Source organism: Crocodylus porosus, unplaced genomic scaffold, assembly GCF_001723895.1.
Source record: "Crocodylus porosus isolate Cpor-Errol unplaced genomic scaffold, CroPor_comp1, whole genome shotgun sequence".
Lineage (NCBI taxonomy): Eukaryota > Metazoa > Chordata > Crocodylia > Crocodylidae > Crocodylus > Crocodylus porosus.
This window is the reverse complement of record NW_017728915.1, coordinates 34475243-34492568: the sequence shown is the minus strand read 5'-3', so window position 1 is coordinate 34492568 and position 17326 is coordinate 34475243. Positions and strand designations below refer to the sequence as shown.

At 40.9% G+C, this 17326-nt stretch overlaps 1 protein-coding gene across 1 annotated transcript in view; it reads right to left on the bottom strand.

The window, feature by feature from the left end:
• Window positions 1–17326, bottom strand: part of CDH13 (cadherin 13) — a 758015-nt gene that overhangs the window by 606104 nt on the left and 134585 nt on the right. Inside the window, exon 2 of the mRNA XM_019535944.1 lies at window positions 15957–16068. Within this exon, the coding sequence (XP_019391489.1) occupies window positions 15957–16068 (112 nt within the window). The remainder of the gene's footprint in view (window positions 1–15956; window positions 16069–17326) is intronic.

Genomic DNA, 17326 nt, shown 5'->3' with positions numbered 1-17326 from the left:
CCCAAGTGCTTTGCCACCTTCTAACATTTATGACTGTACATATAGCTGGTCAAAAGTGCTACTTTATACACCGGGAGGCAAGTCTACACAAGATACTAACTGCACAGTAGCCTAATTACACTGCACAGTAGTGTGCCAGGTAAAACTTGTGCTAATATGCTAGTGTGCAATAGCACTAGGCTACTGTGAATGTAAAAACCCATGCACTAGCACTACTGGGCAGTAGCGTCATTACTACGCGCATTGATTTAGTATTTGATGTAGACACACCAGGGTATATTAAGTACCTCTAGGGGAAGACACCTATTTTGTTACTTTGACCTCATTCAGGCCTTTCCCAAATGCTCACTACAAAAAGCGAGTCAACAATCATTAAACAGCGACTCTTACAAACTAGTCCCCTTCCTCTAGATGTTATACTGTGAACTATAGTACATCACATGAAGCACATCTTCGAGGAGCACAAGATATAGGTGCTGTTCTCACTCACCTGCTCTTTTTTTTTCCCCAACCCCATCACCCTTTTGGCTTGTACAACAGAGGAAAGAGCACTTTGTAGCAGTGTCATAAAAAACAATATTGGCTTATTCACAAGACTTTAATCTGGAAAGGTCCTTATTTCTTCATAATAGGGACAGATGAGCAGAACCCACCAAAAGATCTCAATATCTTCTCCTTTGGGGAGGGCGGTTCCACAGGAACTGGCAGGTTTATAAGGCAAAGCAAACTTCAGGAGAAATAGTGCAAGCCAAAGAATAAAAACGCCTGCACGTGAAATGGATAAAAACGAGATGCACCGACAATATTTGACAGTTCTGGGATCGACAGCCCTGGAGACTGATGTTTACCCATAAAAGCAGGCACTGCATTTCATACCCCAGCACGTCTCTTAGGGCTCCTAGTGCAATCTAGGCTGGAAAAAAAAATTTTTGGAATAAAAGGGGAACCCCCTCTAAGACCTGTTGAAACTACCAAAAACAATTATACCCAGCTTCTCGGTTGAAACTACCCAAAATGATTGTACCAACTAGTGCCAACTGTAGCATTCACTTTTTACATGAGCAGAATAGCTGCCTGCTAGAAAACAGAGCACTGCCAGCAAACTTTTTGTATACAATACTAGTAGCTGTGGATTTTGCTGTTGTGTTTTTGAAAATCATTTTCCTAAGTATAGCATGCAAGCTTTTTAGTTCCATTACTGTATTTATAATTCCACATTCAGTATCGCCCACTTTATTTGTTTTTCAAAGTTTGAATTTTCTTTTTATGTAGTTTGGCTTTATTGTTTTAGAAAAACCAAGTTACAGTTTTCTCCCTACTGTGTTATTCTATGAGTTCAGGAGAAGGTTGGCACTGTAATTAAAATTTCATCTCAATAAAGCCTGCAGGAATTCTAGTTGTAACCATGAGATTATTTGTTTTTCTAGCAAACCATGGAGATTTTCGACTGCCACTAGTTCATTTCTGCACAATAGAAGCTAATATAAATCCAACCCCCACATCATAATGCATTCCATAAATACACTGTGTTTCTTTTCGAATCAATACAGTGTGCAGAACAACTACACTCCACTGGAAATTAAAAATCTGCCCATATTGCATAATCCAATTGTCGATGTTTCAATACAAATTGCAAAAAGGATAAGCGAACAAGGTAAGCTACAGTCTCCTAAATGTTGAGATCCAGCTGAAATGCTTGTGTATAACTGAGGAGAAAGGATATAAAAAGTGATATACAGCTCATACTTGAACAAACAAATTCTGAACCCCTTCTATGCAACCAGATCCAATCCCCAGGTATAAATTATGGTAGCTTTAAAACAGCGGTCAGTGGACCAAGGACTGGATTGGCAGCTGCACTTCCACAGCATGGGCCAACGACAACCTTTTCCTCCATCGGCATACCCCAAGCTAGCCAAGGAGTCGCAGCACTATCTGTATGCAGAGTCCCCAGGGTACCTCCATCAGATTCATGGCTCGAGTCTGCCAGCCATGACTTAACATGCAACTGCACTCCTGCACCACACTGCACAACTTGAGCTCGGACAGATTATATTCGTGCTTAAATCTGAACAAATGAGAATAAAGGACTGTGCATCCTTCTCAACAGGAGTGTCAAGAAGCTTTCCAGAAGGTTATAAAACCTGTTACACTGAAAGAAATAAAATGGGATTTGAAAACCCTGTGCAGCATGCAGAAAACGCAGCTCTGAGCAACACACCTCAAGGGTCGCAGTATTGGTCCAATCTGCAGTTACCTGTAGTAAGAAAGGGATTTCTCCCTCCATCCCTCCCCTCTATTCTACAACCAACCAAATACACCTGGCCCAAGTCCCTAGCCAGAAACCTAGAAAAACTAAGTTACTCACTCCTGGGTACACCTGAGAGCCCATACAATCCCACTTGCCAGCCCGGAGTCCAGTCATCAATGATGCACATGAAGACATTGTGCCCAGGAGCAATAAACTCCAGCCCAGTATGCACCGGAGTTTATTCATTCACATTCATTTCACGTGCAGGCACTCCTAGTAAGTATTAGATGGTAGTCACACTGTAATGTTTATTATGACCCCCTAACACACTCTCTAACATGATCTCTCATACACAGTTCACCGATTGCTGGTCCCAGCCTGACACCCCACCAGAGTCTTGAACTGGCTCCAGTGTGGTGCTGGGGCTGGAACCAACCACAGAGGCTTGGTACAGCAGCGGGGTCCCTGGCAGATGTCATGGCTGGATGAAGACCACCAATTGCACATACAGTAGTTGAACGTGACACTTAATGCAACCTGGAAATACTCCTCGTGGTAAAAGTCCTAATTTTTCTCCAATATAACCGTACTTCTTTATTTTATACATCTCCCCGCTTGCGTTTTGCTGCTTCAGCGCACCGATGCTTGCATTTTAAGCGCAGTTAACATGCCCTACCAGTCCTGTGCAACAAGGCCCCTAGACAAAACTGCAATCAAGTATTAGCCAGCTCCCCCCACCATACAACTTGCTGTCCAGAGTTGGCAGAATCCTAAATTTGGGAAAGTCTGTCGCTTGCCACAGAAGCACTTGATAGCTGCTACTAATCCAACCTGAAGCAACAACAGCTCTGATGCTGCAGTAGCAAGGCATTTATTGCATCCGGCAAGTGGAGCAGCTACAATCTGTATCGTCAGCTCAAATCACCCCAAAGCCACCTCTGTTCAGCCTAGCACCGTGAAGCGCTCTCAGGCCAGTGCAGAGTTTTGAAAGACAGACCAGCAAAATACAGGCCTGGTTTCTTCAGTCATATCCTTTGGCCCATCCAGGAATCCCAGCTGTTGGCTCCCTTCTCCGTACGGCCTCAGACTATGCAGAGCACTCCCGCAGCACTGGGGCGGCTCTCTCCCGGTCTGACAACAGTTGTCAAGAGTGAGCCTTTAGGGCTCCTGGCCAAAGGGTCCCCAGCTAATTTCGACTCATCTGGGTTTTGTAAATACTATCCTGCTTTCTGGTACTTTGATGAGTACTTCTCTAGCTTGAAAACTTTCCATCGAGATTTTTGGCAAACAAACAATTGAGGGGGGGGGGGGAGAATCCATTTCCTACAGACAAATTCAAGTCTGCCTGAAACCTAGAACAAGTTTCTAATGAAATTCCCTCTCCCCCCCTGCCCTCAAGGCAAATTGTTCCCAGGGGAAAAAACATTTTCATGCTTAATCTTGCAAAATAAATTGCAAAGTATAATATGCTCTAAATAGAGTGGCTACCGTTACACTGACCTATTTGTAGTGAAACAAGTGTGTGTGGGTAAAATACATATCAGTATTCAGACCGGCATGTCAAAGTGAGAAGCAATCCATAAAATTCTACCTGCATCGCCTCTCATTGCCAGATGGCAAACTCAGAGGGGATGAACTGAATCGTTTTTACTGCTGAGATGTAGGACCAAAGGCATAATACCGGCCTCTAGCTAGGAGAAAAAACTGAATTAAAAAGAAAAGTGTTTGACCTACCATGCGTCAACAGGAACTTACAAATTTACTGTCACTGTTGTGTAGTCTCGTTCTCCAAAAAATAAAGCAACAATAACAACAACAAAAAAATGGTGGAAAGGAGTCTTTTTATATCAGATTGCTATTTCCAACTACATAAAAAAAAAAAAAGGGAAGTCAGCTAATAGAAACATATAGAGATTTATAAATCTTAATGCTGAAAAGGCAGGTGCACCAAAGGGTTTAAAGAGATATATCTGGACAGAAGCTGCCCTAAACCTGGAAAAAGACTTACGGTATTTTGTCTGGGGGTGGGGTTCTTTGTCTGTTTTTGTTTCACCTAATGTCGGTAAGTCAAAAGAGGCAGGGTTATTTTAAAAAGCAGAAGCATTTAAAACTTTAAAATAATCATATTAGAAAAGCTAAAGGCTTATCTCAAATAACTTGGTTTGGCTGAACACAAAAAAAGATCTTAAACAACAGCAAATTAGATGATTGGCATAATTTCAGAGCATGCTAATATGCTCAAAAATATTGTTAACTTTTGATAAGCCAGAATCAAACCCCAATATTGTCAGAGAGATTTAGCCTCACCAACTCCCATTAATTCCTACTCAATCCCTGTGCACTGCTTTGAATATTTAATGGAAAATATCTACTATCTACCAGCTCCTTTGAAGGGTGTATTTAAGAAGATTCTCAAATTAAAAATATCGTAACTCCTCCAGAAATATAAAACTATGAATTGTAGATCCTCAAGAAATGAGATCAGAGCCAGGCAATTTTTGTGTCCCACTTCCTAGAGAGTGATACTGGGAACAATCAAAGCTAGAGGTACTTATAGGATATGCAGCAGTCACCCCATCGAGGTTCAATGCCCTAGGGAATACCCATCTTCATTGTAAAAGGTATCCCAACATCACCTCTGTATTTGAAAGAAGACCGCGTTTTTAGACTGCTTGGCTCAAGCAGTTGACGAATAAATTATTTGCCAATTCAGGGATAGCTGTTCTCTCATCTTACCTTTCTCCTTACGGTGCTCAAAATCCATTGCTTGCTAGTCAGCCCCAATGCTGTTCAGAAGTTTTGACCTACGACCTCCTCTAACAAAAGAGGACTAATCCTGGTGAGTGGATAGCAGGACCTCAGTTGCCAACTGTAGCCCAAACTCATGTCCCCAATTGTACCATCAAGCAGATGTTAGCTAGTCTGGAAACAGATGTTGGCTTTGTGCCACCATAACCATTTTTATGGTGGCACAAAGCAAAAGCAAAACGATACCCATGCCTTTTGGTTGCACCAGAAAAGCCTTTGTTTGTGACCGTGACAAAAGGCCGTAATAATCCAGGTCACTTTTTCACAGTGCACGTTTATTTGCTTCGTGGCGTGAGAGAGTGTGAGCAGCCCGGAGCTGCCTGCACTGGCCAGCTGTCCTTGTTAAGGGTCCCAAGGGCTTGAGCCCACTCCTGCACGCCCTGGGACTTGCCATACAGGATCAGGCACCTCAGGCCCCAAAAGTGTCTTGCTTTCCTGGGGCTATCTCCAGGGGCTATCCCTGCCTACATAGACACGCTGGCAATGCCTGGGGGCATGCTTCTGTAAGGTGGGGGGACACACTGCCTGTTATCCTGCAGGACCAGCAGGCCGGGCAACAGGCAACGTGCTTACCCAATGAAGCCGATCAGCTGTGCCAGAACATCCCAGCACAACTGATCCACTTCATTTAGCAGCATCTCCTTATATCCTCACACTCTAATTAATAACTGTTTGCAGGTGAATTGCACCGAATCATTTGCTTATCAAACAATAAGCTACATATATTTCTTCCCAAAGGATTAAGACAATTTGGAATTCAGAAGTGTTCAGTTCACTTGAAGAACAAGAGGTGGCAGATAATATTTGGCACTATGTTGCAAACTGAGTGGCTAGAAATCAGTTTGGGGAATTATATATCAATTAATCTGATGCTCAGTTTGGAAGTGCCAACTAGATAGAAAAGTCTGCCATTAGAAGTGCATGGGAACATAATTAATAGAAGGTTTTTCACTGCACTGAGCAGCTGACGTACCTGCTAATAGTCTAAATCAATGACCAACTGCTTACTATTAGAAACAGCCGGCCTGTTTCAACCAACCAAAGCCCTGACATAATTCAAGAAACTGTTATCTGTAAAACAGGACAACGCCAAGCATAGGTACAGAAACAAATCAAGTAATTTGCTACTTTCTAATCACCTAAATTCATAATCTAAAGAGTGATTGGAGGCCACTGTCCCAGTCAAATCACTTTTACTTATGCCTGGGCAGTCAGGTTTTCCCTATAGAAGCAGGTGGATAAACACATAAAATGTGGCTTATATTTTGATTTTTCTCCACCTCAGAACAGTTATAAAAATTTTACGATAAAATGAACAGATTCCATTTTTACTACCGATGGCTTTGCTCAGTGGTTCTTCAAGAGCTGTCTTCCAGCTTCAAAAAAGGCAGCAGCTATACCCTTTGAGGTTTTGACTCAGCCCTGGAGCTGTTTTGCAGAGACTAATTAATTCTTTCACATTGTTCAGTATAATACACAACCTCTTTTTTTAAAAAACTTTTTTTTAGTTAAATTAAATGAATATGCATAAAATAATCAAACAAAAGCTATTTTAAAATTCATTTCCCCCTAGGTCCTGTTAATAAGCTGACATTCACTGTTTGCAATGCAACTGCCTGACCACCTGGCAATCATCAACCATGAGATTTCTTTTGTTTTATTTTTATCAAATGTGGAAAGAGCTGATTAGACGATGTATTATTTTGGTGTAGTTACATAGAGATATCTGGAGATGCATCTGTACCAATTTATCTACACTGAGACTGTTTCTCTCTTAATTCTGTGGATGTATAACAGACATTTCTATGCATGTTATCCATGTGGAATATGTATGCAAGTATCCATGTGGAAAAGACATCAATGTCCCAAAGGCACAAACAGAGGTCAGACACCAGCTCCATTGAAAGCAATGAGATTTAGGCATCTAACTGACATATACAACTTAGAAGAGTTCCCTTTATATATATACATATATTGAGCACGCCATACCTATAGCTTCATAGTGAAGATTGTATTTTTACAACATACTCTCCCCACCCCACACACACACACACACTCACTTGTCCTACACACACACAGTAAGCTAGCATTCATATCATTTTATGCAGGAGTCCAAATATGTGTTCACATCAATCCAAAGTGTAAATGCCAAGTAAACAGAAGGTGTTCAATACATTTAATTTATATCTGTGTGTTCCAGAAAGGATGATGCATTAAAGAAGATACCCAATCAGTTGATAGCTACACACTCAGGACTTATCAAGTGTGCCTCTACACATAGTTTGTCATGCCTGAAATTATTGGCGTAAATTAGTCTTTTGCTTAAGCTGGTAGAAATTTTGTGCAAAACTTCTAGTATAACTACCAGCATTCATTCTCATTATTATATAACTACACTATTTATTTAAATTTAAATTCTTCTCTGTAAATCTTTCCATGCTGGAGAGATTGCACTGGGCTTTGCAGACTGTTTGGTGCTGGAATGGGTTGCCATGCTCTACAAATGGGCCCGAAAGGTGGAGATGGGGGAATGGTTCATGTGATTGACAGTTCTGCTGAATACTTGAGACAAATAGCAGGGAAGACTGATGGCTTCTGGAATAGCTAATAGGATGAAACGATAACTACAAAGGATCACCTCTACAAATTAAACTGCTTGTTATTGAGGAGGAGAAGTGAACTCCCCCAGCCCCAAACCTTTGCATGTTTGTCTATTTAAATAGTAATCACTGGCAACTGTTGTGCTGTAGAAGTGGAGAAACAGATTATGTTGATAACATGATATTACTGTAATGAAAAGTATCTTCTTTGGTGGTCTTAATTCCTGTAGGCAATGAAAATACCACTTGAGACTTGAAGAAATGGAAACACATGGAAGACCGCAGCTTTCCTTAACTACAGCAGAAACACCTTTAAGCATCTATGATGAATTTGCTAAAGCATCACGAGCCACGTAAGTAAACAAAGCTAAGATTTCCAGATGGGAAGGAAAGCCACACTTAGAATCCACAAAATAAAAAGAAAATGCCTGAATATGGACAGGCAAAGGCCCGGTTCTGAAGTATCTCAAGCTCTGAAACATGCAATCTATCACGTAAGAGACAGAAGAGGTCAGCCATTAATTAACATCCAAATTAAAGCTTTTCAAGTAAGGGTCAAAACTGCCTTTGTTTTGACATTTAAATCACTGGCAATGTATTCCCTAGTTTAGCATGCAAGACACATCACCCAATGCCTTTTTGTTAATTGCCTCCATTTTTCAAGTGTACTATTTGATTTATTGTCAATTAAAAATACCCCAAAAAGCCACGACTCATGTATGTTAAGTATAAACATGATTAATGTAACACAAGTACATTTCCACATCTGATGGAGCTGGTTAGGAACTTTCTATCATCACGGCAGGGCGGACCATTGTCACTACGAGTGACCTGCCAGCCTAGCTTGACTAAGATGAGATGGCTGAAGGAAAGCGTTTGAACGCCACAAGCAAGCTGGCAAAAAGTCTAAATACTGTAATTAAATTAAGTAACTGATCACCCAATCGAGGAAACTGCAATCTTGCATATTTGACTGCAAAGTATGGTACTATATTATAACTCTAGTGACATTACCTGAAGGATGGGTTTGGAAATCTACAGGAAGAATAGAGCAGGTTTGGGGATTTGCTCAGCTCAAAAAGTTGTTCCCAGTCTTTAATACTTCCCACAATCGTTTCTGTCTGTACTTAATATCAACCATCCACCCAGACCCTCCAGGGTTAACTCATGGTGCTGAGTTTTTCCCAGTCCTTGAGAAGGAGCTCTGGCCACACACCATCCTCCTTCCCAGGTGGTCTCTGACTCATTCTCAGCTCCCATTCCCAGCTTCCAGCTCTTAGGAGCCGGACTCTGCTCTCCCAGGTGTATCTCACTCTTTAAGATCACTCGCTGTCCCAGGTCTACGGTCTCTTCAGCTGCATCTCCCTGTTTCCACTTCCACCTGACCCTATAGACCTCTCTTCCCTGGCTCCTTCTGGTAGCCTCCGTCTAGTTTTCTCTTTCTGGGAGCTTCTTGACTTCCTGTGACTGCTACTTATCTCCCTCAGCTGGCTCAGTCCTCCTGAGCAGGCTGCAATTAGGGTTACTGCTCACAGCTGGGCCAAAGCCTCTGCAATCTGCAGACGGCTGCCAGGCCCCTGGAGCTGGCAAAACACCCCCAGGCTCCTCACACTGGCAGTTTGCTACAAAAAAAGATTAAACAATGCCCAGGTAACATGAGCAACTACCCACCCAGTTGAAAGTAACACTCCCATTCCAGTGCAGGCTCTGGACAAACTACATGTGTGTAGTATATCTTCAGTCCAATGAGGGCTATATTGTGGTTGACACTACTCAGCCACAGAAAGTGAGAGCGGAGAACGAGTGATAAGTTTGCAGGTACATCACCCATCTAAAAAGGAGCTGGTGTTCTATTATGCAGCAGGTGCCTTGGTTAGGCCTAGAGCAATTCACTTCCCCCATTGAACAGTGCTTTGAGGGGGCAAGGAAAACAGTGCTCCCATGATGCAGCATGTTCTACAATGGCATCCCATAGGGGGACCACATCTTAGCACTTAACTAGACTGCGTATTTAGTGAAGAGTGAAAAATGCATCAGATTGACAATCTTAAAAATATACCCAGTGTGGAAGAACTAGAATGCAACCCCCACTTTTTTTCTCTACTAAATTCAGATAGAGGTTCTGGGATACCAAATACTTGGCTAAACAAAACTGTTTACAAAAAATCATTCCAAGTCTTAAACTGCTCATGGAAAGGTCTTTTCTAAAATAATTTCTTTTGTTAAGGTGTTTTCTGTTATGCTAGGAACTCTTAAATGAAAGAGCCCTTCGAATGCATGCTCTAGAGAAAGTTCGAAGCAGTGTTTTGAACATGACAGCTTACTAAGAATGATCTCAACAAAAGAGAGCGTGCTAGTGAAAGGTGCAAAAATCAGAACAGAGAGAGATTTAGGTAAGGAAAGGGAGTTTTGCAATCTGATCAGAAAGGATCTATAGGAAAATGCATTGGATAAAAAATTAGGAAAATAAAGTCTGAAGAAGTTCTGGTGGTAGCTGTTAAGTAATAATAAATCAATAAAAAAAAACCAGTTCATTTCGAGTGTAAGGGATGGCAGCTAAGAAAATTGCAACAGGATCTCAGGGAAAATAATGGGAAGAATGCCATGTATACACAATAGAGCAGGAAGTAGTGATGACCAAAGAGGAAGAAGTGAAATTGGCAGTTTGCTACCTAAACATAAAAGCCGATAAGAGGCTGAGCACAAATCCAGATGGTTTCCTCAAAGCAGCAAAAACATTTCTTTAGTGAGCATTAAAGAGTGGCTAGAAATAGAGGCACCAGTTAATAAGGAGGTAAGAAACAACACAAGTATAACTCTTCGAATCCAAGAGCTTCCTACCAACTACATTATCTGGCCTGCTGCATTCTAACTTTTATTTTTTAGTCGAAACCCTACAAGAGCAAGCAGTCATAAATCATTACATGGCCCCAAAAGATCAAGAATAAATATTTAAAAATGCCAAGAAAAACAAAGCAAAATTTGTGTTGCATTTACATTTCTGTATTTTTGTTTCGTTTTGTTTGGGGCAGGGAGGACTTTGTCTTTTAGTTTCTGAGCCTTTACAATACACCTCATATCATTCTTTTTCCTGCAAGCTTGAAGACCAGAAACTTCTCCCACCCTCCCTGACTTTTCTTGATGAAAACTGAGAATCTATAATTCCAGACGATCATCAAATATTAAAATATTTATGCTCACAACCCTGACTGAAAAGGGAGAATGGAAGGTGACTGAGCAAAATGCTTCTAGGCTAAGTACAGACAGTCAAAAAGCTCAAGGCTGAATCAATTCAGTCTTCCCAGGTTAGTCTAAACTGCATAGGTTGAACTGATAAGCAAGTGAACAGACATTTGCTTCTGATTTCAGAAATGCAGGCACATCCCTGCAGTGGCCCAGGCCAGAAGCTGGAGGGTGCTAGAGCACACTTCCCTGCTTGGCTGAAGCAGACAGCTTGGGCCAAGACTAGCCCACCCACCCTGTGAAAGGAGGTTTGTGGAGGAGGTGCAAAGTCTCCTGGGAAGCTGGTTAACTTGAATCTGGAGAGGATCTGGGACAGAAGTTCAAGAAACTGATTTAATATTAAAAAAAAAACATTAAGTCTGATACTACATTCATTCAGGTTCATCTTAAACCAGTTTTGGCCATTTTGAAGGCAGTTTATGTGCATTGAACTTCTGTCATGTTGCACCTTTGAACTGGTTTCCAATCACTTACAACAGTTTATGTATAATTTCTATCCCGAGCCCCACAGGCCTAGTTCCACTGATGAATGGAAGAAAGGGTGGGACTCAGGTACTGAAGATACCAGTGACCTTTTCTCTGCATGTCTTCTTATCCACAGGGTAGGCCAGAAGGCCAAGCATACCCCATTCACCTGCACACCCCATTCACCTTCTCCTGCTCATATATACCCACCCTGGAGTATGCTGCACAAACCACTCTGGTGGCACTTTTAAAGCATACCCATGACCAGCATTTCAGGGATGATCACAGAGTTGTCTGGAAGGCAGTTTCACCAGCACATTTTGAGATGCAGCATATGAGTGGATAGGCAAGCGTGCTGAGGAGCATCCCTGCTGGATCATGCTAGAGATGCAACAGAGACACTCTTATGTTCACCTAATTCTATTCTCCTTATGCACCACATGCATTTAATTCACACCCTTTCCTTATCCCATTTTTCTGGCCAATAGCTATTATTCTTCTGAAACTGTGCCTACCATACGTAGCTCACATAAAGAGAGAGCTTCCAACCTAATATTCATCTCTGCCCTGGCTCCTGGATATAGTGTTACAACCATTCTTTGGCAGAATCTCACAACTCTGAACACAAACTACATACTTTGCCAATGGTCATGACAAGCTAAGCCTATGCGCAACACCTCTCAGCACTTGGAACCAGTGCATGCTGCATCCTTTTAAGGGTGAGAAAGCAAACTGGGAAAAAAAATGTTCTGAATGCCCAGCTTGACCATTTCAGAATATGTTTTCTACTCTACTGATATCATCAAACCCCCATTTCAAATTATTTATCAGGTTTATTACAGAAGGATAATACCAAGACTGACTTTGACCTATATGGTTATTCTCATTTTTCCATAGCTGACACTTGATGCCAGGCCATCTGTAGACTCCACGCTGACTAAAAAGCCAACACGAACAATAACCGTCTTTTCAACTGAAGACACAGAATTGACCAAACAAATCGTCGAGTCTGCACTAATGCGAAAAAATGCCTGAAGAAAGCTGTTTTTGTTCACTCTTCACCCAGGTTCCAAGTGAACCTTAAAATTGACTCAAGTAAACTGGTAAAGGTTACCACAGTTTAGTGAACTATGTAAAGGAGGACATGAAATTTCACTTCACTTCAAGGACCAGGGTTTTGGACCTGATCTTTTCATGAATTCCTGTTGCAATTTAGAAACTGCTTCGAAGAGCCGAGTTGGGCAATTTTTTTTCCCCCCGCCAATTCTATCTTCACTAAAAAAAAAAAAAAAAATACAGATTTCTGTTGAACAAAAACATTGTACAAAATATGTATAGAACTTGCCAAATTCTTTCAGTCAACCAAACAGAAGTAAATCACAGAAATGAAATATTTCCTTTGAAAATGTACTAACAACAAAACAGTTTTTTAATTTAAAAGAATCATGTTTTGCTTCAAAATTCACTTCAAATTTTATTAAAGTAAAATGTTTTTAAAAGCACAAAAATAAACTTGCTCTTTTTAACTTAGTGGAAATATATTCTTTTGAATTGATCCAAAGTGATTTTAATTTTTAGGGTGAATCCACCCAGATTAGCTCCAACGTAATCTGTCTTCCTTCACCTGGGCTTTTAATCTCCATCCCATGTTATTTTTCAGGTTTCCATTTCTTGGCTTAGATTATGTTTTATATATTTTAATATAAATATCCCTTTCCTTTGGTAGCCTTCGACAACAGTTCTCATGCAGCTAAAAAGCTACAGTTCTCTTATTTTTTTTATTCTCTACCTGTATTTATTGCATTTCTCAGCAGAAGATATTTAAAAGTTTGCTAACTTTTTTATTGTTCCAGCAAGAGTACAAATAAAAAGAAATAAGTGCCTCTAGCTTTGGCCTCTTTTTTCTTTTCCCAATAAGTTCCATGTATAATTAATATATCTCCATTTACAGCTAACTACTAAATACATAGGAAACAGCTATAGCCCATACCTAATTACTGGGGGAAACCTTGGCAATGGAATGTATGATATATTCTTGTTTAAATTAAAAAGATCAAAAAACCCCCAAATACCGATTGTTTCCCAGCTCTTCAGTGCAGAATTAAAAGCTTCTTGGTTTACTGAATACTACAAAGGCAATCACTGTTATAGACCTGCTTTGCATACTGGCTCTATTAATTTACACGCTCATAGTGGGCCTCACATTCAGATACAACTGTTAAATTACACTGCTCTTGGGTAATGGGTATTAAAAAAAATGCAACAGCATGATGCAACGTGTATTCAGACAGGCACAATTCAAAATATTGATTCTGCTGAAGATCAGAATAAACAAACTATACTCAGCTTTAATATTTCCATATCCTGGACACACTGATTCTAGGCAATTGAATTACCTAGAATCCCACATCAACAAACAGTTTTTGTTGCACATTACATATTATGCCAATTTAGCGTCTGATTATCAAAATAATTTAATTCCCAAGATTGTTTTGAGACATTTCCAACCTCCTGCTGTTCTTCCTCCCATCCTAATATTAACGATGACGACTTAATTATTGTGTCAGTTTCACATCAGTACAATTTGCTGGGTCACCACAGAGCAGTCCAATCAACAGTGACTTACACAGCTTGTCCTTTCTATGGCTGAACGGACTGAGGACAAACAAGCCAGAGATTTGGTCAGACGCGCAGCTAAGATAAAGAAGTATTCAGACTGAGCCAAAGGAAACACAACAAGGTTATTTCTATTAATCAAAATTTTACGTATGAATAGTACTGGTTTTTTGAGCCAGGAAATCTTCAGGTGTTTAAACACATGCTATGCCCAGCACACATTCGATTTAACCCAACAGGGCCGTTCAATAAATTGCAGGTCTTGTGTTAAGAGAAATGAAGCTTTGTAGCTAATGGAAGCCAAAAAAGTACTCAGAACCTCTAAAAATTAAGCAACTTAGCTTTGTGCTTTACTTCAAAATCATTTTTAAAACGGTCAAGGTTTTTTAGGGGGCATCTACACGTTGCCAACAGTGACGTTGCTTTAGTACTTCCTTTTGGAAGTACTAAAGCATAGCGCAGGCTGGGTGCACATGGTTAGATTTCGCCACTATGTCACGGTAGCGGCACGCTTTACTGGGCAATCACGTGAAGACCCATGTGATCGCTGCAGTGACATAGCATCCATATGGTAACTTAACGTTGCGGTAGGGTGACATGTGGACACGCCCTTAGTATTACTGAAAGGCAGTACAGTTCATGACTCAAATTACTTTTGAACATGGAAATTGAGTTGCTATGTCACTCACTCGATTAAAACTGGATTTTAGAGCTTGATATCAAGTTTTCTAAAAGTTGACAGGAGGCTTCTTTTGATTTAATGAGCTCCTAATCAAGTCAAGCTTTAAAGCACTGCACAAATTCTAGTCCATGAATAGGAAGCTTGGCAAACTGCGACAGGGCTAAAACATTGGCACACAATATTATAAATCTTAAATAAATAGGTAAGGAAGAAGGGAAAAATGATTCCTTAACTGAATTTGGTTGCTTGTTGTTTTTAACCCAAACAGTAAACCTTCCTTTCATGTGAATGGTTTGACTCGATAATCTGTTTTAAACAGTCAGTAATCAAACCCAAAGTAACTAAGAGCATGTGGCTAGTAATGGAAATCACGGGAAAAAGTTGTTGCACTTGGTTGGTGCCAAAATAACGTCATTTACTACTTCTGTCAAAAGTTCTTTTAAAAATGATTTATAAAATTCATGTGGGGTGTGGCAGTGGTATACCTACTGGTTGCCAGCCTAGAAGTCCCAAATCCACAAGACAGCACTGGTACATAGTGAACAGCAGTACCGCAAGTTTTGCAACACTGCCTCATTAAGGGACACACACAAATTAACTCTTGGGTGGAAATATTTTAAAAATGTCTAGAGTCCATTTCAGTCTCCAGCGTACCTGCTATGATGCTGTGAGTTAGTGCCAGCCCTAATGGTGCAGTTTGTGATGTGGACACCGGGCCATTAGAAATGCGATTGGCATAACGGGAACGGAGTAGGTCAAAGAAAAGATGGTAAAAGTCTTTAATCCCTAATGATCTTAGACCAGGTCTAAAATTCATTACATTTACAGAAAAGGTTCTCACAGACTTGAATGGGTTTTGGATGGACCCCAGCCTGAATTCAGATCATGCCTGTACAGTGAATTTGTAATGAAATGCAAATCACGGGCCTTGTCTGCAGCCAAGCTCCGACTACTGATGGCATGAGAACAGGAAAAAAAAATCCAGAGGCAACTCTTTAAGGAAAATCAGAAAGTGCTTCTGAGTTCCCAGGTAAACAGTTGAACCACAATGGGTAAAATTACAGACTACTGTCAACTTTAATACATAGAAAGAGTCAAAACCTGTATAAATACATGATTACGGAGAAAAGAAGGAGCAGGGGGAGCTACCGTAGCACAGCAATGAAAGCTGTGCATTGAATCCTGTCAGAAGAAAGAAAATGCTGATCGAGTCAGGGTGCAACATGAACACACAGACTGTGGTTAATACAGATTTTTTGCAAAACTGACATATGAAAATGACATTCCTTACAGTTCAGAATTGGTTGATCCTTTGTGAATTCAGATGGCTGTTCAATATGAAAAACCTTTTGCTGGAATCCAGGGACACATCCTAAATCTTCTGCAAACGTAAGCAGCAGAACCTGAAAAAACAAAAGAAATGTACTTTTAACATCCACTTATTCATTGATCGCACCGGGTTTTGTGAATGATAGCGGATTCGGACTCAGCCAAAAGAACATCCATTACAGCACACCTTTCCTTTAAAACTTGCTAACCATCATTTTGGGTAAAATCTTTGATTTGGACACATAGGCAGATATGAGAGCTGCAAAAAATTCTACAAGTCAACAAGTTCTCAAATCCAAAAGGTCTAACACACGCATGCTTGTTTTTAAGCACATGCGTAAGCTTTAATGGAGTAATGGGCTGCAAGTTTATGCTTACAGGCATTAGCAGACACAGTACTGTATAAATATGTGCTTAATTTAAGCACACTTTCTATTTAACAACTTGTTGAATCAAATTAAGCATCGCTGTCAGCTGGGGAAAGTCCTCTACTCAAGGGTGACACGCTGCATCACAGAAGTTCCCTTTATAGAAACTCTGGTAGCTGATGGGAAATGTCTTTTTTTTTTTTTCTTTTCTTTTTTACCTTCAAGCCACAGTTTGCCTGGTTTCCCCATAATCGAAAAGTTGTTTACCCCAGCGAAGATTGAAAATGAAATGTGTGCATCATATTGGAGGTGGATCTGAAGGTTAAAGTTAAATACAGCTTGTGTCACTGCTCGTATGTGATCACCAAAGCTCCCTGTCATCACAGGAACACATTGGCAAGTGTGGGGGGGGGGGAGGTTAAAAGCAAAATAAAATTGGCTGGAAATAGGTACAATGCCAATCTCGGTTTCTGAAGGTTTGTGTTCCATCACTGAATACAGACAAACAAGCTGAAAGGCTGTTTTTCCTGGCAGGTTTGAAATGGCAGAGAGGGAGGAAGAATGCTTGAGAAAGGAGTGAGACGGGGGGTGGAAAAACCAGTTATGGAAAGTTTAAAAGTTAAACAGATCAGGGAAAAGGCAAAGAGGCGAGTAAACGAGGGGGAGGAGGATAGATTTAGCTTTCCAATCCTAATTTTCAGAAGTCAAAATTGCACAGGAATCCGCAGTTCCCTTTGGGCAAAATGAGCAGAATCGGCGCCCGGGGAAACCCTCGGGAGGAGAGAGGGCACGTGGCTCCAAGAACAGAGGGGAAGCAGTTGCGAGTGGGGGCAGGCACGTATTCCCAGGAGCAGGGGGATATGCCGTTCCAAGAGCACGGGGGGACGCACCTTTCCCAGAGGACCGCCGCCGGTTGTACCCATGCTGGGAATTTCGAAACAGTTCCTGGCAGAGCTGTTGCTGT